The sequence below is a fragment of the Rhododendron vialii genome, chromosome 2a (assembly GCF_030253575.1).
Source record: "Rhododendron vialii isolate Sample 1 chromosome 2a, ASM3025357v1".
In the NCBI taxonomy this organism is placed as follows: Eukaryota; Viridiplantae; Streptophyta; class Magnoliopsida; order Ericales; family Ericaceae; genus Rhododendron; species Rhododendron vialii.
In genome coordinates this window covers 24458949-24480308 of record NC_080558.1, presented here as the reverse complement: position 1 = coordinate 24480308, position 21360 = coordinate 24458949, and the positions used below count along the sequence as shown (strand labels likewise).

Below are 21360 nucleotides of genomic sequence, written 5' to 3'. Positions count from 1 at the left end.
GCCATCTAAGAATTATGAAATTCAAAAAAATAAAAAATTCAAAACATAGGAAAACCCAATAAGTTAATTGTGTTTAATGTCCTTGGTTAGCAATTGTCTTGTGGAGGTGGTAAGTGGAATTGTTCTCTTACCGTTCCATTTATAAAAAAAAATGAGTTTAATGTTTTTCACATGCTACCATTATGTTATGTTATTCGTTAGATATATTATGCGTGGATGGTTTGAATCCACATGCTACATATTATGTCATGTTACATATATTGGGCGCGCATGTTAATCTCGTCTGTGCGTAGAACGGGTAGAACACTAGTGTGGGCCTGTTCGGTTATAGAGACAATACATTTGACAATAGATCTTTGCTGACTTTCTCATTTGCAAAGAGAGAGAGGTGAGAGAGAGTAATAAATTACGTTTTTGCTTGTGAATAGTACGTACTTGGCAAAAGAAGCGATCTACAGTGGCTTTAGCTTTTCTACCAAAGTCTTTACAGAATATGGTGTCGGACAAGTTGTAAAATGAGACAACTTGTTGATTCTGATAAATGTATGATTAGCATCGGCAAACATCAATCACATTGATACCACACTGACATTCTATGTCGAATAGGTTCCCCAGTAAATGGGAGGTCGCTACGCTAGTTCAATCTAGCCCACACTTCTCCGAATCAAAAGTTAATACCACACAGCAACTGACAAGTACTACTTCATTATTCATTATATAACAAAGAGCCTTCACTATTCATTATAAATATGAAGTTCACATACATATTTGTAGAGCTTGTGTTATATGTTCATTGATTGGAGATCAATATTTCATCTCATACATGTCTTCTATAAGCATTTTCTGTAAGCACGTCCTAGACTAGTAATGGAGAAGAATCTCATGTTCCTGACAACCAACAAATATGTGAATGGGTTAATGTTTCGCAGATTTTTTTCAAAGAAAAAACAAAAGCACGCCCACCGCGGCAATTTCAAATCTACACAATACAAACAAACCTGGAAAATCCTTACAGAAAGAAACGAGGTGACAAGTCATTTCCGTATAACAGCAATAAATCAGCACCACTCCATATATTGGGGATTATGTTCTACAAAATTTGCATCGACATGCAACAGCAAGGCTAAATTGAGTTACCGAAGGAGAAGGAAGAAGAATGAAGCAATATTCAACCCTGAAAACCACTAATCACTTCTCCATTTTCTCACAACTCGTTCTTTAGCAGATAAACGTGCATGGCCTTCCTCCTTTGGCATGTGCTCTAACTTGGCACGCTTAGTAGAAGCTACCTTTTGCAAAATCCATGATTTACCATTATCAAGCCCATTTCTTAGTTTTCGCATAACAAACAGCAGGGGATTCACAATAATAGCAAGCATCACCTCACCTTGTGTGAATAAGAGATACTGCATACACAATGAAAGGTACATCCTATGAGAGAGACTGAGAAAGAAATGAAGGCATATCATACACAAGGAATGTTATCTGCATCTGGATCAAGGATTTGGAAAGGAAAAGGTAATGGAAAATGATATACGGGCCATGTGCCACATTCAGTTTCCATTCCCTTTTCCTGAGGCTGTAATTGGATCATGTTGGGTAGGCCGTAGGCACTTGAAAAGGGAAGGGGAAAACACACAAAGGAATTAACGTGAGCCCTGGGATTATCCATTTTTACCCTCTACTTTTCCTTTCCCTTCACAAAATTCTACGCAAATCCATGATCTGAACACAGCCTTGAGAGTAATTTACAGGAGAAAAGCTGAGAAATTCCTCACCATAAAAATAACGCCGAGGATGGCAAAGCTTGTATGCTGCACTTCCTGCCAAAAATGGTCACCATTGAACCCACCTCCACCCCATCCAAACCAACCTCCTCCACCACCTTCACCTCCTCCGCTTGCCTCCGCTCTCTTCTTAATTTCTTCGTCCCATTTGTCAAATTCGGTTTTCTTTCCATCAAGTGCACTTTCTACTGCTTTCTTGGCCTGTTCCTGCAACCAGAGGTATTGAAAGGGTAAATCCACCCAAAGCCACAAAAAACAAAAGAAAAAAGGAAGAAAGAAACAAAAAGAAAGAGTGAAAAATACTGGCATCAATGTACTTGGATAAGTAATTTGTTATCCCCATCATATATATATTTTAAAAGCTCAACTCAAAACAGCATTCTACCAAACATGAAGTTCCTTCATTTTTTCACCAAATCAATATGAGCCCTTCAGTCTGTTAATTTTATGCCCTGAAAACCAATTGTTGAACTTGTTTTTCTTTTGGTTAAGTTAATTGTTTGGCATTTTTGTTTTCATTCATAGATATGTGTTTATTGGGTAACAATTTTTTAGTATTCGCTACTACATGAGATGTGAACATAAAGTCCAACGGGCGACATTGTAGAAAAATCATGTTATGGTTAATGAATCAATAACAGGGAGTTGTGATTTTTCGGTACTTTGTAAACCCCAAAACAGTTCTAGGTCATGAGTGTGATTGGGCATCACATTATGAAGGCCTACGCTTATTATGCTGCTATATGAAAGAATGTTTTGACTCCGTCATTGAGGTAGTGACCTTAAGCAAATAAGTGGATATAATGTGATTGTCACATGTATTGAACAGGATCTAGATAATGAACACCCTATGTATATGATAACCGTAATTTTAGAAGGGTAGTTCTACTACGGTTTATTTGTTGTCCTTAGACCTGAGAGGCTAGTATAACATTAATTGCTTATTCGTGTAACTTTGATATTGTCAATCGGTGATGCTGATGTAAAAGGCTATATACGGACATGTTGGGTTATATGGTTTCAATTATATTATATTAGTGCTCAACATGGAACCATTATTCTCTATTTAAGAGAAAGTATATTCGAGCAATTTTTCACAATAACATTGGACCAAAATAAAACCGGCCGGTGACATTTTCTTTTAAAATGTTTATTTATTATTATAGAAGTATAATATACTAAACTTTTTCCTAAAACTTTTGGGGTCCAATTGGAAAGTGAAAATTAAGAATTTCAGATACATGAATGAAATTATTCTACGGTTGTGATTCATGTGGAATATAGTATGATGGAAGGATATAAATAAATTCGTACGAAATGGCCTCACTGATAATTCTCTATAGTTAGAATGTAATTACAATATGTTGATGGACATGATTGTAATATGTGGATGTGATAATATCTGTTTAACGGATTGATCAGGAAGAGGGGAAAAGTTGTTCCCTGAGAAAGTGGTCCATGATAAGTCATGGGTCTTTCCACAACTAACTGAATGAGAACCCTAAGGGATCCCACCACTGTTCTCTCCAAAAAACTCACATTGCCTATAAAAGTGTGGTTAGGATATTCATAGTTGGCCATCAGAACTATTTTGAATATTTGAGAGAGTTATAATGGAGAGAGCAAGGTGAAATACCAAGGAGGCAATACGCTTTCGTGGATTGCTTAGTGAGAGTATTCATCCGTGGAGTTATTCACGGAGCTTTTCGTTCTATGCGTGAAATCGTTCGCGGAGTATTCATCCGTGGGTTTATTCACGGAGTTTCTATCCGTATCATCTGTGGTGTTTTTGATAACAGGTGGGTATTCGTTGATTTAAACAGAGCCTGCAATCAGGTGAAGATCTAGAGGTATTTCTCTATTTTCTTATAGAATCTAACACAGTCAACCGCCATTCCACCAGTTGGCATGTATGCTACATGGAAGTACTTTAGACGGCATGCCTATGAGGTTCCATAAACTCATTATGGCAGTAGTCTCCCAAGTCCCTACCTTTCTATGTCTCTCCTTAAACCTAGGAGGCTAGTACTGGTAAAAAGAAGAAGAAAATGCCACAAAGAAAATCTTCCTCAAAATAGATGGATACTCTATCACGGAAGTACACACAACAAGGAACCAACAAATGATGCATAATTCGCTTTGTAGGAAGCATCTCCTGCAGATTCTCCTTTGGAAATACAAGAAGGATTTTCTGCAGCCCTGTGTCATTGCAAGTTTTTACCCATGGCCCTAAGAGGAGCCCCACGCATAAGTTTTCGTCCTACTCACATTCTTGCACGATCCTATAATTGTCTGAATTATCAATCTTACCCACTCTAAATAGTATGCACAGCATAAAATAAAGATATAAATATGCAAACGTGTGCGCGTGCGCGTGCGTGCTTACTTTGTGGGATTTGGTTAAGGAAAAAGAGAATATCCATAAAAAAAAAAAAAAGGGTCAAAAACTAGGATTGGTTTATCAAACCAGGGTTTTCCAACTCAACTCACAAATGGAATCACAAGAAATTGATCAAGAATTAGGCCTCGGTTTATCCGATTCGCCATTTAAAGAGTCTCACTCTTATATCTTCCCATATCAATCAAGTGACAATTGCATGGAGAAGACCAGAGTTTTTTTAAAAAAATTTGCTTCCTCCTTGTTGCTTGGTTCATGGTGTTTCGGAATCGAATTTAAAGTACACAAAAGAGAACAAGTTTCAGGAGTGAGAGGCTATGGACAATAACCTTGGTTATATCAGACTACAAGTTCTTTGCTTTTATCATCAACTGTCTATGATAAATTAGGTTTTATTATAATAGATTCAGTTATTGTGATAACTTTTATCATAGTTACTTCATAAGTGATAAATTTCCATTAGTTCATAGTTTTTCTTTGAAAGTGAGTATAGTTCATAGTTATAGAAAGGTTTTTCATTTACTTTATGATAAATTTATGATGCTACCGTGGCGACATTTTTATGATAAATCTATCATCTATTGAGAAGGGTTTTCTGATAATTTTCTGATAAATTGATCATATATTCAGAATAAGTATATTGACAACAATACGATAAATTTATCATAAATCTGTTGCATGGATGTGGGTTTCGCCTAAATTTATGATAACCTCATAATAGTAAATTATGATAATTTTGTTCAATTCGTAGTAATTTGATTTTAATCTCAAACTTGACTGGTTTGGTATATTTTTGACAGTTTTACTTTTTCAACATTTGTAAATGTTTCCAACGCATCAAGAATTTTAAGGGAGCGAAGACTGGAGAGAGAAGATTAGGATAAAGAAAGATTAGAAGGATACAAGAAAGGAAATGTTATCATGGGTTTCTTTAAAAGGCAGGATCGAAAAATAACCTCATAAAGTAACTAAGACTAACTCCTAAGAAACACTAGAGAACAGGACCATTATTTAAGAACCCAAAGAAATTATATACAAAAATAGTGTCTTTCACATCATTTTAATTCCCCAATCAAAAGCCTAATTCCTAGTTCGACATTCTTATTCTTAAGTTCATTGACTCCAAACTTGTAAACAAAATCACTAGTTTCAGCCTACGAAAAGTCTAAATTGACCACATTTTTGAATTTTACATATTTTCTTGGAGTCAATGAAAATTTTCTTTAAAAAGTAATAACATAGAGAAATATGTTATTCTTAAAGTGAAATCATCGAAATTAATGGTCAACTGATCCCATAGTGTCTAATTTGGCTCTGCCACTGCACATATGGAAAGGTTACCCAGCTTTAGCTACTAAAGCATGATTGAAAAGCTAAAAATCTAACCCTTGATACCCTTTGCCAAAACTGGCTTCCCTAGGACTCAAACCCTCATAACACAGCTCCACAACCTATGCTTTTACACTTGAAGCCTCTGTGCTTTCAAATAGAGTCTTCTATTGTTGCTGTAGAATTGTCAAATCCATTCCAATAGGCACATAACTGAAACAAGCAACTCCTTTGCTTGTATAATGCAATCCAAAGATTAAAGAACTAAAGCGCAACACTTTTACTAGTCCCCCAGCAAGCCATGTTGGTCCCAATCCACCTAATACCTTCGCTCAAAACATGGATGCCAAACTTATTAAGGTGGTCATTTGAATCTCTAATCAAGCAACCATTCCTTACAAATACCAGAATGCCAAAATGGCATATGAACTGCTGATGTTTGGGTCCAAACTGTAGAGTACCTTAACATATGAACTCTGTGGAGGAGTCCAAACTACTCACGCACTTAACATATGAATTCTGAGGAGTTCCAAACTGCTGATGTTCGAGGTCAGCCATGCATTTGATAGCTATTCTATGCTAATTCTATATCTTGAACTTTTGTAAACAGATTTCCTAAGAATCACTTGGGGACCAATATAACAGGTGTTAGCTTGGGCCCCGTAAAGGATAATTTTAAGTGCACCTCATCTATACCAAACCAGTCTTCACTATTCAAACAGCAATCAATCCAACACTTCAGAGATTGTGAACAAACTATCAGTCACTGTGGAGTAACTACTCTCCTCCAAATACAAAGAGGGAGCCATTAATCTCTATGAGCATGAAGTATAACTTTAGCGGGGTGGCCATACACAGGAAAGGACCACCTATCTACTGCCAATATTCTTTTTTTTTTTTTTTTCATAAGTATCTACTGCCAATATTTTATTAATTTCAACTGACCTGTTCGTAGACAGTAATTCCTGGGGATCCGAAGTAAATGCTTCAAGGAAAATCAAACTGATAATAACCCTCAACAATGCCAATACATAAAAAAGGCTTCTGCCAATTTCACATATAGCAACCATTGGTACAGAACTTGTTGTACTCAACCAGCATTCCCAAAAGCTTCACTATCAACCCTTTGCACAAAGGGGCGCGGACTCGGTGAAGCACTTCCCTGAGACCTCAAAAGCCTCCTATGTCTTATCCAACCTAAATACTTGGCTTTTGTCAACGAATTCAAAGTCGCTCCCAAAATAAGTTCCTGAGAATGTAGCAAATGAACAGCTATACTGGAATGGTCGTCTTCCAACTCCAAAACCCAAACTTAGACAATCCAGATAGCTTCAAGCCTATTACCAGCCAGTCGCCTTGTACTAAAAATGGCAGTATTAAAAGCAAAGAGAAGAAAATGAAAAGGGTTATTTTCTTCCTATTCCAAACCATACAGACCGTGTATCCCAAAGAACCCAAATCAGAATTCAGGCTGTCCCACAGCTAATTTTCATGTCCAAAATAAGTTTCTAAAAATACAGTGTGAAACCTTAATCCAGGCAATTTAACACAGGAGCAATTCACCAGCCATTTTCTTCAAATGAGACTAAAAACAGCTATATGAAACAAAAGATGTTTTGGGGGTAATTAAAAGGTCTCACAAACAATATCATTACTTCCCGAAAGGGCACACATTTAAACATGGAAGAGCAACCCAACTTCAATGAGAGGAAACCGACAACTAGACTAGAAAAAGCAATCCGACACCCGAGAATCTAGGCACCATATCCGCACCTCTCACAGCGCAAGAGAAAGTAGGTCCACATCCAGTGGAGGACGGAAGGGGGTGTGGGCGGGGGCAACGGCTCCCCCAAACTTTTGAACAATGTCATTTTTTGAACGTGTGTTTTGGTATTTACATTGTAATTCACTCTAACCTAGATAATTTTACTTTAACTCCCCTTCAAAATTGAACTTTTCTTGCCAAAATGCCTTCAAACTCAAAAATCAAAATAAACTTGCTCTTGGCCTCCTCTTCACAAATATCTGCCTCCATCGCCTTAGACTAAATCTAAGGCTCTGTTCACGCTTCGAGAAAATTTTAGCAAAGGAAAATGAAAAGTATATTCCTCCATTTTTTCATTTGATAAAATAAATTTCTGAGAAAGTTAGAAGGCAATAATTTAATTATATATAGAAACTAGTACAAAAACAAGATTCTCACAAAATCTTGTGTGTTTTCCAGGATGAATTTTGATGAAAAACTAATCCTAGTCAAGTGGGAAATTTAGAGACCTGGGTCTCAAAACTTCCTTGCTGACTGAAAACTGCAAAAATGGAGGAGAGTCTAACCTTCCCGTACTTTTCTTTATTTTCCTTGCAACAGAATAAAACAATTCATTCTCAGGTACTCCGTATAATAAAGCTATAACAAGACAATTCATTCTGAGGTACAACTGAACCCAAATGGAAATCCAGGCTTTCACATAACTAAAATCCAATTTCCAGAACAAAGTGAGTTAACCAAAAACTAGAAAACCAAACTGGATAACAACACTAGTGCAATCAAACTGAAGAAGGTAGGAATAGAGGGTTGTTACCTGTTTGCGATTGTTGGAAAACAAGCCGTTGCACTTGACGTTGCGACGAAAGGAAACCCATCTCGGCTGTGGGTTTCGGAGCAGGGTCGTGGGGTCGGGTCGGGTGAAGGGCGAACTGTAGGCGGCTGTGGTTGGAAGTACTTGCGCCATGGACGACTTGGAATAGGCAGCAGCTGAGTTGGCGGCGTTGTTTTCAATGGGTTTTGACAAAGGTTTGTTCAGCAGTGGGTGCGTCCACTGCAGTCTGCAGCCAAGGATGGATCAAGGTAAGGGATAGATTGTAGTACTATAGACGAAGAGAATGGTAAACTTCGTCTTTAGTCCCCAAAGTGGTGTTCAAATGTCGATTTAGTCTTGAAAGTTTCAATTCAATCAGTTTAATCTGTAAAGAACTATTCAATTTGGGAGAGGTCCCTCGTGTATTCACGGAATACTCTACAATTAGCACGAACTCGTGTTGTTCACGGTGATTGGGAAAAAAAATTCAAAAAAAAATGTATTTTATTATCGTCATGTATGTAAATCTCGAGATAGATAAGTAAATAGATCTGATTAATCATCAACTAATATTGGTTTTTCAAATTCTAAGTTACTGTATCTAATTGTTTGGACCAATGGAATTTTAAAATCTCCAAAATATTAGTGTATTCAAAAATTATAAATAAGACCACTTGTCACACTTTGGGGCTTCTCCCCAAAATGCCCATGCAATACTATACACTCAACAATTATTCTGAAAAAAACATGGACTATAGTTTGATCACCTATGTTGCGACATGTATTTTGGCTTAATGGTATCATTTTTTATTAGCTCATGAATGTAACATATTGATCGAAATTGTTGCATTTAAGTTGCTGCAATTGTTCAAGAAGAGCTGGTCTGTTTGCCCCCTTTTCTGGGGTGTGGTTACCTTGTTCAGGTTATGTATCCATGTGCGTTCTCCGATGCTTATGTAGAGCTTTGACCTACCCATTCGGGGCCGTCCATGGCGAACTTCTTAATCTCTATTTTATTTTCCTTTTGCTACATTCCAAGGTGTCTTGCCAAGGGTGTTGCTTTTTCTATTACGATGGGTTGCTGCTTTTTATACTGATGTAATTCAAGTAGGGACGGAACCAGGATTTTATCCTAGCGGTGGCGGAATGTATACTAAAAAAAATAAAAAGATGTATTATAATATTAATAGTCATTGGCTCGATAAAAAATTAAATAACATAATAAAAACTATAGTAAATGATGTTTTTCATTTGCATATGAAGTATGAAAAAAGATTAATTTTAATCTTGGGCATCGATAATGCCACTCCAACAACAACAATAACATAGAACCTATGTCGTTCCCAATTATTGGGGGTATGAGTGGGGGAGGATTGGAGACAGACCTAACTTTTGACAATATGTTCAAAGTGACTGATCTCAGAATACCACTTAAACAGTAGCCCCCCTATACGTGTTTTGCTGCGGATTCATGCCCCCAAATCAAAGCCATATGATATCAGAGGGGGCATGCCTAAAAATCCAATTCAATTTATGTGCACATTACCATGCTTGCTTCATTCATAGTCCAAAGCATCGGTATATACAAAGATAATGTCAGTCTTCAAATTTATAATATCACTCCCCAGATCCCTATATAGATTTCCCAAATTGATAACCGCACTCCTTTTTGGGAGTGACATTATAATTAAATTCCCTTAATTTTTTAGGTTAAGTTATTTTAAGGTTAGAATAAATGTGGAGTTTTTTTTTCTTAATTACACATCATCATTTATATTATTTCACTTTGGCCCATTGAATTTAGTTTTAGAATACTTTTTTGGGTCTCCTTTCTTGAAAAAAAATAGAAGATTTATGACTAGTATATAATAAAAAACAAGGGAAAAAATCTAGCAATGGCGAGATTATATAAGTTGGGAATAATTTTTTTTTTCACATATAATAATTACATTTTCTAATATTCTTGTCGTGGCGGCCGCCGCCACTAGACCCCCCTGATCTCATCCTTGAATTCAAGCCATTAGTCCAGGTTTCCTACTCGGCATTCTGCTTTGCTGCTTTGTGTTGAGGCTGGTTCATATAGCTCGGTAGTGGGCTTCGCAAATGAATTGCTATTTGGTTTTGTGGTTAGTTACTCAAATGGATAGCAATCACTTGTAAATGGGGCTGATTGTAATACGTGGGATGATTGTAAATGAAGCTTGCTGCAGTACTGTGTTTGATCTTGTGGATTGTCCGTTTGGAAGCTTGCCTCCATTGGACGTCTACTTCTGAAGGTGGAACATACATGTGGAGCATTGGAGATCTAAGAGCATGGAACGCCATTATCTAACTGTTTAAGTGGGTTTGTTAAGAATGGAAAGGGAAGATGGTGTATGATGTACATGGTAGTGTGTATGATGTACGTGTGGTGTAAAAAGTAGTAGTAAAAGTCATATGTGTAATAAATGTGACATGTAGTAAGCTTTGGCATGTAGTAAGTTAGGCTTGGAAAATGTAACGAGTATAATTGGTGCATGATGATGTAAGCAGTGAACCAATTATATGTTCATATTGTTTGTATGATCCTATGGGATTTCATTTGATTCCACAACAGCTATGTTCTCGTAGAGGGGCTGCAATCACAAGCATTGGATCCCTTGTGTAGTAGAGCCAATCTCATCGTATTCGGTACATTTTGTTTGGTTGTTTCCGTTCCATCATCTTAGATGGGTCGGAAACACCCGGTATCACTTACTTTTAGTATCTTGTAGCCATTTGGCCTAAGGTATTCATTTTTTCAATACTCTTATTTTCTTTTCTTTTGTTTCCTCCTGGAGTATGCCCCTTGTAGGCTGTACATTCGGTTATCCTTTTTTTAATTTCAAGCTGAATTACTAAAAAAAGAAGAAGACTATAAATACCTACAAGAGTTCTTACTGATCTTAAGATGGTTTGAATTATCCTAGCATATACTGTAGGAAGAAGTTATCGCCAACACAGGCATAGGGTCACATATTTGCACGTTCATGGACACTAGAAACCAGACGGAGTTTCAAACTGCTTGTACAATATTCAGGCGTGTTTTTTTTTTTAAATGGCATTCAGGCGTGTTGTTGACCGCCTTCAAGTGTACAAAGAGGTCATGGTCATTGAGCATCACTTGATTTTAGGCATCTCAACATAAACGTAATTGAGTTTTTACTTCTCATAGATTTTGGGTTTTGTCTTAGGCATCTTCGTCGTCGTTTTGATCCAACATTTATTTCCTCTTGGATTTTGAGTCATCTTTTAGAATCGTGATTTTTGACCAACTTGTTGCACTCAACACGAAATGTGAATCTCTTCCGAAATGTAAATCTCGTTAGACTTGAACTGCAAGTGGCTTGATTCTCCCTTGAGATACGTAGACACCTTAGGCTCGACCACATTTTTTAAAAACTTTTTCTCCTGTGTCATTCATGCTAAAATCAAATGTTGAGAAGGATCCTCAAAGCTCTCAAATTTGTCTCATGATATTTTTTAAATACACAACAATCACTTGATTCGTCACAAGCACAAAGCACGTTTTCAAACGAACCATAACTCTTCTTGTGGATGCTCCCCATGACTAGAGGTTTCGCCACACAGTTTGGATGTGATATGGCGAGAGGTTGATTATGATTCTCGCCTATTGTGGATAATCTCATGGCTAGAAGTATCGTCGCACAATAAGGCAAGGTAGTGAACTGCATGTTTAGAGTCACCACTGGGTTTTAGTAACCAAGAAACCAAAGGAACGAGATTATGAGTTCAGGATTAATGTGTATGGTGAGGGGAAGGTGTTAGACATCCATCGATCTCCGCCCAACCTAAAAGATTTGGCCTCCACTTGTTCAACACAAAACAGATATAGGTGAGAGCAGGAAAAGGCAAGCACAGGACAAAGGGGGAAGGAAAAACATGTTAACAACAAAAGGAGGGAAGGGGAAACATGTTAATAAAACTTCTTTTTTGCCGCTAAAAAAAACAGAAGGCATAGTCTCTTGTATTTAGAGACTCTGGCGATCGTCACTGTTGATCGTTGGAAAGAAAGTAACGATCGCCACACACTGGCGACCATCACACTAAAGTGATAATCGCCACTTAAGGTCGATCGATTATCACATGCATGCATATTCAACATTTTGATTACCGAAGTTTGTGGCGGTCACCACTCCTCCTTACACCAAAACAGAAAGATAGAGTATGAACTACGTTAAAACAGGGAGTTTAATTCGAAATTGGCTGATTATACAAATATTTATCTATTGGGGTTGAAATAGAGAGAATAATAGAGAAGATTGTTGGAGTCTGAAAGTAATAAGTGGATAGGTAAAATATAAATTACACTTATTAACTAGGTATTTGTGCCAACCACTAGGTCTAGTTTGGACCATTTGTGGGCACTTTTTGGGCTCACAACAATGATCGAAACTATTTACTTTTTAGAGCTTGTTAAGAACATTGATATGATTTTGAATATATCACGTTGATCGAATATTGTTTGATATTTCGAAATGCAATAAGTTTGGAAAAAAAAGTGTGCAATACTAAATTGCAACCCATTTGACACAATTATCCGAGGATAAATACATTTCTATATCATATCAAAAGATATTCGATCAATAATCCTCTCTCTCTCTCTCTCTCTCTCTCTCTCTCTCAAACACTCCCTCTCCCTAGCACCTCTTTGTTTCCGTCGACAGCTCGGGGGGAGGTGCCGCCTCTCCCTCCTCCCCTCGGGCGCCTCTCTCCTCTGTCCCCCCCTTTTTCTTTTTCTTGCTCTATCTCCTGATCTGGTTTCATTTTCCTTCGGCGTCTCCATCCCAATCTATTCCGTTCACCACTCTCTTCCAATCATCCACTAATACTTCTCCTTGGTTTATATCGGTTTGGCTTAATGACGAGTGATGATTGGTGGAACGGCTGTGGTTCGAACCTTGTTGTTTCCACCCGAGATCTTCTGCTGGGTGCTCTTGGTTCAGGCCTAACGGCTAAGGGGAAACCTCGTGGCCGCTAGTGGTTTGGCGGTAGGTGTTGCGTTCTGCTATGTTGTGCTTAATGGGGGATGATGAAGCAGCGGAGTGCGGTGGCGGTTCTTAGTGGAGGCCATCCGTGTCTGCTCTATTTTTGGATCCGGTTTTCTTCGATTGTATTTGGGTTTTCCAGTGGTGGTTGGTGGCGACAATTCTGGGGTGCTGAGCCGTAGGATTGTGTGATTAGTTTTTGGGTATTTTTCAGATGTTGCGAGATGTGGAGATTCGGACGAAATATCCTATGTGGCTGGCAATGTTCCAATCGTTTTTGGGATCGGCGACACACGATAGGTTCACGGCGGTTTGGTGCTTCGCGGCGGCGGCGGCTATGGAGTCCGGTTCCAGATTTTGCTTTAGGGTTTCGATGTACTTTTGTGCTTCAGTTGTTTGGTTTATCCCTTCTTGGGCTTTTAGGCCTTTTTAGATGTTTGGGCTATGTCCCATGTGCGCTTTATTGTTTTATCTGGGCTTTAAAGCCTTTAGGTGCTGGGCTTTGGTCCTTTGGGATTTTTTTTTTGGCATCTTGCCAATCAAAGGATTGAGTCTTGGATGGGGTAGTAGTTGCCTTCTCTTTACTCCTTTTGGTTTTTGTATTTCACATACAAAAATTAATAAAAAAATCGCCATTTAAAAAAAAAAAAAGATATCCGATCAAAATATTTTTTGGCGTGGTCAATGTTCTCGACGAATTCTAAAAAGTGATCAATTTTGATCATAACCTGGACACGACATTTGCCCTATCCACTTGTATACATGCTTATGAGCAAATTAAACGCATGACACCAAAGCATCTTTGCGCAAAAATTCACGACGCATATCATGTAGACATTTTTTTTGTGGGGCCCACCTTGAGTCCCAAAAAAATGATTTGAACTGCTCATTTTTTTAGATGTTTTTTTATGGGTTCCAATTAAAAAATAGTAGCTCAATTAGATATTTGACATTTTGCATAATTTTTAGTGCAAAATTGAGTGGTTTCGCCCTATGAATTTGAAAAAGCCCTTAACGATATTTGATTGAGCTGACTTTTTATGGGAACCTATAAAGTTCTTATTTAAAAAAAATATTACTACTTACACAACTTTTTACTATAACCAACCACAACTGATAACTCAGCACACCTAAAAAAAGTTGGCATTATTGTTGTCCTTATTCTTGAGTTAGCAGCTATGGCTTGTTGTGGTAAAAAATGTGTGCGTAGCATTATTTAAAAAAATAAGTGATTGAATCATTTTTGTAGACTTGAGATGAACCCAAAAAAATACATGTGCATGATATGTGTAGTGAATATGTGAGCATAACATGTTCGATAAGGTACATAGAAGGCAAAACCTACCAAAAAGCCATGGGGTATCGACCATTGATCATTGACGGTGCACAATGTGTGGGGCCCATTTTGAAATTCTTCATAAATAATCCGAGCCGTTTATTGAGTTTAAAATATAAAAAATTGGTCTAAGGTCCACTGTAGCATGTTTGTAACCCACCAAGTCCACCTCTCAAGTTTGTAACCCACTAGGTCTACTCAGACAAGGGCTTTGTTTGGTTTAGACTAAAAAATATATTTTTATTCTCTTTCATTTTTTGTGTTGCCAAACTGGGCCCTTGTCAAGCCAAAAACGAATTAATACAAGACAAAAATGTCCTTGCTGACTTTTTTCCATTTTTTTGAATTTTGACAGCGCTCTCTCTCTCTCTCTCTCTACATTTCAAATCTCACCTGCTCTGCCGCTACACAGATAACATTATATGTTCAAATCTGTTAGGCCGCTGCGCAGACCAATTCATATAAGGTTATCTATGGTTATGGTAACATATATGGTTATATGTTCATGCATATACATGTTCAAGTTTTAACATTATATGTTCAGATCTGTTAGGCTGCTGCGCGGCCCAATTCATATAAGATTGTCTATGGTTATATATGGTTATGGTAACATATATGATTATATGTTCATGCATATACATGTTCAAGTTTTAACAATTAGTAACAATCATTGAAACGATTACATCCGCCAATCAAAACATCTGTGTTCAAAATAAATAAAAAATAGATTCAGAGTCTGCTATTGTTCAACTACATAGTTATAAATTTGATCGATTGATCTACAAAATGGATTGAGAGTTTTCTAAATAGCAAGATGAAAACACGATAAAGAAATTACACCAAAAGACTTTAACCAAATTAAAATTCTAAATCTAATGTTCTTGGCTGTCTTGTCAGGCTCAACAATCTTAATGTGCCCTTTCAACACAATCAGGTACCTTTTGTAGAAAGATTTGATGTGAAGGGCTCTTCTGAGGTTGGAATTCATCCTAAACTCCATTATCACGGTGTCATTGTGGTGATACTCCAATTTGCAATAAATTGGTTTAGGAACTTCATGAAACCATACTCCTATTTCGTTTGAATTCGTCATTTCTGCACATTTAAGAAAAAAGTTAAACAAATGGAAACATATAGCTTTATATGTTAAAAAAAGGATTCAAGAATTCGTATATTACCATATATGTTTCATGATATTGGCTGTCAAACGAAAACCTAAATGTTATATATCTCATGATACACTATAACAGAAAAAATCACATATAACCATATATATTAGGAATGATGGCATAATACAGGGTACATAATTGGATATATAATCATATGTGTCTCATATACAGAGAACAAACCATATTTTCTTAAAATATGATTATATGGACAAATAAAACTAATACATTTATACATGAAAACTAATAAAACTACTAAAATTATCTTATTGAATTAGTCCGCGCAGCAGTCTAATAGATCTGAATATATAACCATATAATCATATTAAAGCAGTCCACATGTAACCATATGATAACATGATATAGGGTACAGAATTGGATATATAACCATATATATTCACATAATAAAATGACAACCAGAACAAATGATATATATTAACAACCAAAATGAGAATATATAACGTCATATAATATTACGCGATAACATGTAACATTGTAATGTTACATGTTATAACCTAATGTTATATGTTTACATTTGAACTCATATATATATATATATATATATATATATATATATATATACACATACATACATATATACATACATATATGTATGTATATATATGTATGAGCACAGACCTGAATATATAACCATATATGTTACTCAACAGTAGCTTAAAAAAAGTACAAAAAACATTCCAAAGCCAGCAAAAAATCAGTTTCAGTGCAATTGGACTACCATTTTTGAAATAGAAAGTTATTAATAACGCACCTAACTCCACTTCAACCGACTCTAGTCATTCTATAGATAGATAATCACATATGTTAAACAACTCAAATACTAAACTTTATATGTTCTCTATTTTTAAATTTACAAAGTACAGAGACTCACATATAACCATATGTGTCACTTAAACAATCAAAACCCTACTCCATTGTCCATTACCTATATTGAATAGGTCTGCGCAGCAGCCCCATTGACTGGCTTCTATAACATGTAGAGAACAAATTTAGATATATAACCATATATGTCAGTTAAACACACAAATTAATCGAGTAAAAAAATAAATTACATAGCTATGTACATATAAGCATATATGATGATTCCACTGTTAATGGTGCAGACAACCTTCAGCAGTAGTTCAGCCCGGGGGTGTGGGGGCGGAGCCCCCGCGGCACAAACGATATTTTTAAAGACTTGGGGTGTAATTTCGGCCATAGAACTTGACCTAATTATATTACAATCTGTACGTAATTAGGGTTATATGTTAAAGAATCCAATGTAAACATATAGTATCATATGTTCTTCCACTGCAATGAAAATAATTTCAAAAGCTCATATATAACATTATATGATTCCATAAGTTCATCCAAGACCCTAACCAAACCAGATCTGCACAAATAGTAACAAATAACCTTATATGTTCAACGCTAAACTAAACTTGACTTACTTGTTTGTGTTGAAAACAACGGTGACAGTGGAAAGGGCGGTGGGAACGAAGCCGAGGTGAGATCGGGGAGGCAGGACGGGATGCGATGGTGACGGAAGGTGGGTGGCGATGATGACAACAACTGGAAGTGATGGTGATGGGTGCGACCGTTGGTGAACGAACGCGACTGACGCTGACGACGAAGAAGGTCTGACGACGACGAAGAAGGCTGACCACGAAGAAGGGCCGCCGACGACGACGAAGAAAGGCGACGACGATCTAGTGAGGTGGATGAGCAAACCGCCTAGGGTTTCTCCCGAAGAGTCTGGTTCGTTTTGAAAAGGGAGGGGGGGGGGAGCGGGGATGGGTTTTGTAATGGGATAAAAATGAATCTTTTGAAATGGAGGAAAAAACGGGGCAAATTGTTTTTTGAAAGCAGGGGTATATTAGACTAAGCGGGGTTATTATATCTTTACTAATAGATTAGTGGACTTAAGGGGTTTTAGAATTTAGAAATGGACTTAAAGAGTTTGGAAAGTGCTATAGTGGACCTTTGCAAAAATCTCCCTTTAAAATATTTTTTCCGAATGGCCATTAAATCAAAGGAGGCTTAATTATCCATCCTCAAATCTCATTCAACTTAAGTATTCATCCTCCATTTTTTTAACAATTATGATTTCATCCCTGTTTTTTTTATGCCAAAAGTGCCACTAATATATACACACACACACACACACACACACCAGAAAATGAGACCAAAACATAATCTTTCCCATCCCGTCCTACGATTTCCGTTCAATCCCTAAAATTATGGATCCCAAAAATTCGGGTGGGATTATATAAGTAAGCATCTTTCTCTCTCTCTCTCTCTCTCTCTCTCTCTCTCTCTCTCTCCAAAGTCCTCCATAAACAGCCGCCGCCATTCACATGTCCTCCGGCCGCCGCCATTCACGTGTCCTCTGGTGGGCAGCGATCCACTCGTCGTCCGATGTCTTCCGCTCTATCGCCGCCGTTTCCCTCCTCCCTCTCGCCGATCAATCATCCTCTGTCGTCATCAATGAAGTCGACAGAAATCTTCCTTCGGTACCGTTGCTGTCGACCGATTCCCTCCTCCCTTTCGCCAATCAATCATCTTCTATCGTCAATGAAGTTTAACGGGGAAGTGGGCGTTATTGTTGTCGCCGGAGCACATCTTCAAGATGTAGTGATTTGAAGTTTTTTTTTTGTTTATATAGTTTGGGTATTCATGGTTTATTAACCATGAATCAGCGATTGAATATTCATGTTTTTTTTCTCGTCTTGTTCGTTGATTTTTTTTATTTATGGCTTGTTTGGGTATTCTTACCATGATTATTAATGAAGGTTTCCATGACGATACACAGATTGAATGGTTTTTTTGTTTATTTGAACCATTTACCATGAAATATTTGTTCGAATCATGGGATATTAATCGTGTCCACATAGTAATCGTAATGGTAATTTAACCATGTAACGGTTTGAATATGTCATATTATATATTATTTTACGGTAATTTAGCCATGTTCCATGTAATAAGATCAATGAAAAATATGACTTTCTGTTATCTGGTTGGCCAACTCGAAGAATGAAGAAAAAATGCAAATATGTGGTCAACTTATCGTGTTATATTCCTAAAAATAAATAATCAATCATATTGAAATTTACCAAATCCCATTGAATTAGGAAAATAATCCAATCCAATCCCACTAAATTAGGAAAGCAATATAACATTGAATTAGGAAAAGAATCCAATCCAATCCCACTAAATTGGGAAAACAATCAAATCCAATCCCACTAAATTGGGAAAGCAATATAACATAATATATGTATATCATAGTGAAAAGGGTAAGAAAGGTAATTCACACACTAAAAGGATGAAAACATAAGTATGAAAAAAAATGGGATGAATTCTTACATGACATGGATAAAGATGATAAATATTTAAATATTCCTTAAATCAACTCAATTCAATGTTCGTAAGAGGTTGATCCAATTTTTTGTTTTTCATATAGAAATTATGATCCTAAGTTATAAAAGACAAATGAAAGACTGTCGACCTCATCTCACTTAACTTTTTCTACGGCTTTTAGTTTTATTCTTATTTGATTATTTTTTCGCGGTTGTTAATTTTGTGCTAATTTTTTTTGTGGATTGTTGATTCGTCTCGACAAGATAAATCGAAAAAGTTATTTTTTTTTTACTTTTACCCAAATATTTTGAAAAATAACCACTCTTAAGAAAAAGTAACTTTTCTACTTTTTTTTTTACTTAAAAGTGGTTATTTCTCAAATTATTTGGTCAATTTTTTTTTTTTTACTTTTGCGTTTTGTCTCGTTGAGATAAATCAATAATCCACAAAAAAATTGGCGCAAAACTAACGAACGCAAGGACAAAACTAAAAGTTTTAGCAAAAAAGTTAAGTGGGATGGGATCAAGCAATTATAAATATTTAATTGAGTTGATATTTTTTAGAATCACTAATAAGGTTAGTTTAAAAGTATTGAACAACTCCAATCATTTTTGCGGTCTTTTACAGTGGGTTCCACACCCAAGGATGAAGCAGAGGTATCTAGTAGGGGTCGTCGCCCCATACAATTTTAAAAAAATCCTAACTTTACTTTGGGAAAAAAATTATCATCAAACTATACAGTCTCGCCCCTCCCTTGAAAGATATAGCCTGCTCCCTCAAATTTTATGTTAAAAAAAAGTAATAGTAACAACTTTCTTCTGAGCTAAGAAACAATTTTGTACTAAAATTGGTCTTAATTAAGTTTAATTACAATATTTTTAAACAAAATAAAGATACCAACAACAATTACTTAAAATTATAGGCTAAAACAAAATAAAAGAGTAAGGGTGGGTTTGGATTGAAAAAATAAATTATTTTTTAGTCTTTTTTGTTTTTTTGTTTTGCGCCAAATTTTTGTAACTTATTGACCGGTCTCAACGAGAGGAATCAAAAAAGTAAAATTTTTTGATTGAAACTCATAATTTTTTGAATAAAGATAAAAATAAGTAAAAAGAAGATTTGTTTTTTTGCTTTTTTGTCTTTTTAAAAAAAATTATGAGTTCCAATTAAAATTTTATACTTTTTCGATTACTCTCTTCGAGACAAATTAATAAGTCACAAACATTTGACGCAAAACTAACAAATGCGATTTTTTTTGAGTAAAGATAAAAAATAAGTTACTATTTGACTTTTCAATCCAAAATCCCACTAAGTACTACAATAACATAAGGTAATATTGTGAGTTAGTACTTAAATTTTGTACTACTAAGGTCATCCACAATGGTATAATAAAAAAAGGACAACCAAAAGTTGACACATCAGCTTTTAATTATTCATTTAAGAAGTTGTTAAGTTTAACAATGTTGAGCTTCACAATGGTCATTTTTAGTCCATAATCAAAATAAGAGGTCCACTACAATTTCTCTTTCTCTCTCCCCTCTCTGTTTTCCGCTATTCACTTCCCTTTATTTACGAGTTTTTTTGGGCAAAAATATATCGATTCTCTCTTTTAATTTTGCGAAAAAATCGGTGAATTTCTTCACTTCTATTATGCATTTCTTTTGGGGGAAAAAAAATAGAAATGGAAAAGAATAGTGAAAAACCTTAATCCGGTGACGATAGGTTGATTAATTGTAGATGATCGAGAGATATGAGTTTCACTTTTGGAGAGAAAGAAAGAGAGACAGTTTGTGGGTGAAGTGAAGAAGTATAGAGTGGAGAAAAAGAAAAGAAGAAAATACCAGTTGAAACACGTGTTTATACAAATTTTGGAACTAGCTAACTTATGTGATGTGGAGTCCACAAATTTTGATTATTGAAAAATGTTGTTAGTTTTGGTTATCCAAAGCTCAAAATTTGTGTTTTGTTCTCTTTGTAATTTAAAAAGAATTTTTCAAAAAATTCCTCATAGATTCTTCTTACTTTTCAACATTTCTCTTTCTATCTCTCTCCACTTATTACGCTTACTATTTTTCAAATTTTTTTTCGAATTCCAATCCAAACAAAGCACAATTGATTATTTCTAAAGATGTTGCCAAATTTGATTATACCATTGTGAGTCATTTTTTGCATCAATTTTGTTAACTTTTAAAGCAATTAGCTTTTGATTATACACTGTGGATGGTCTTAGGCCTCGTTCCAGAACACCTTTTTAAATAAATATTTATTTTTTAAGAATACAATTTTAAGCTCAAAAATAATATGTTTACGCAAATAATTTTTCTACCAATATGAATCTTGTTTGATAGATCTCATCAAGATTTTTTATACGGTGCAAAAAAAAA

At 36.0% G+C, this 21360-nt stretch overlaps 1 protein-coding gene and 1 non-coding gene across 2 annotated transcripts; both read right to left on the bottom strand.

Moving 5' to 3' along the window:
* Window positions 1-1045: 1045 nt before the first annotated feature.
* On the bottom strand, window positions 1046-8378 carry LOC131315838 (uncharacterized). The gene is made up of 3 exons (XM_058345051.1): window positions 8094-8378; window positions 1779-1994; window positions 1046-1406 (listed from the first exon to the last, which is right to left on the bottom strand). Exons 1-3 carry the CDS (start codon window positions 8241-8243, stop codon window positions 1185-1187), a joined length of 588 nt encoding a protein of 195 aa, XP_058201034.1. The 5' UTR covers window positions 8244-8378; the 3' UTR covers window positions 1046-1184.
* A 1166-nt stretch (window positions 8379-9544) lies between these two features.
* On the bottom strand, window positions 9545-9652 carry LOC131318266 (small nucleolar RNA snoR100). The gene has a single exon (XR_009197595.1). It is a non-coding gene; the product is annotated as a small nucleolar RNA snoR100 (small nucleolar RNA).
* Between the last annotated feature and the right edge of the window lie 11708 nt (window positions 9653-21360).

Excerpts from the sequence above, each read along its gene's own strand:
- LOC131315838 (XM_058345051.1), bottom strand. The coding sequence starts at position 8,243 with ATGGCGCAAGTACTTCCAACCACAGCCGCCTACAGTTCGCCCTTCACC. Across the intron at positions 1,995-8,093 it reads TTTCCAACAATCGCAAACAG|GAACAGGCCAAGAAAGCAGT; the intron begins GTAACAACCCTC and ends CTCTGGTTGCAG. Across the intron at positions 1,407-1,778 it reads TCCTCGGCGTTATTTTTATG|TATCTCTTATTCACACAAGG; the intron begins GTGAGGAATTTC and ends TTGTGTATGCAG.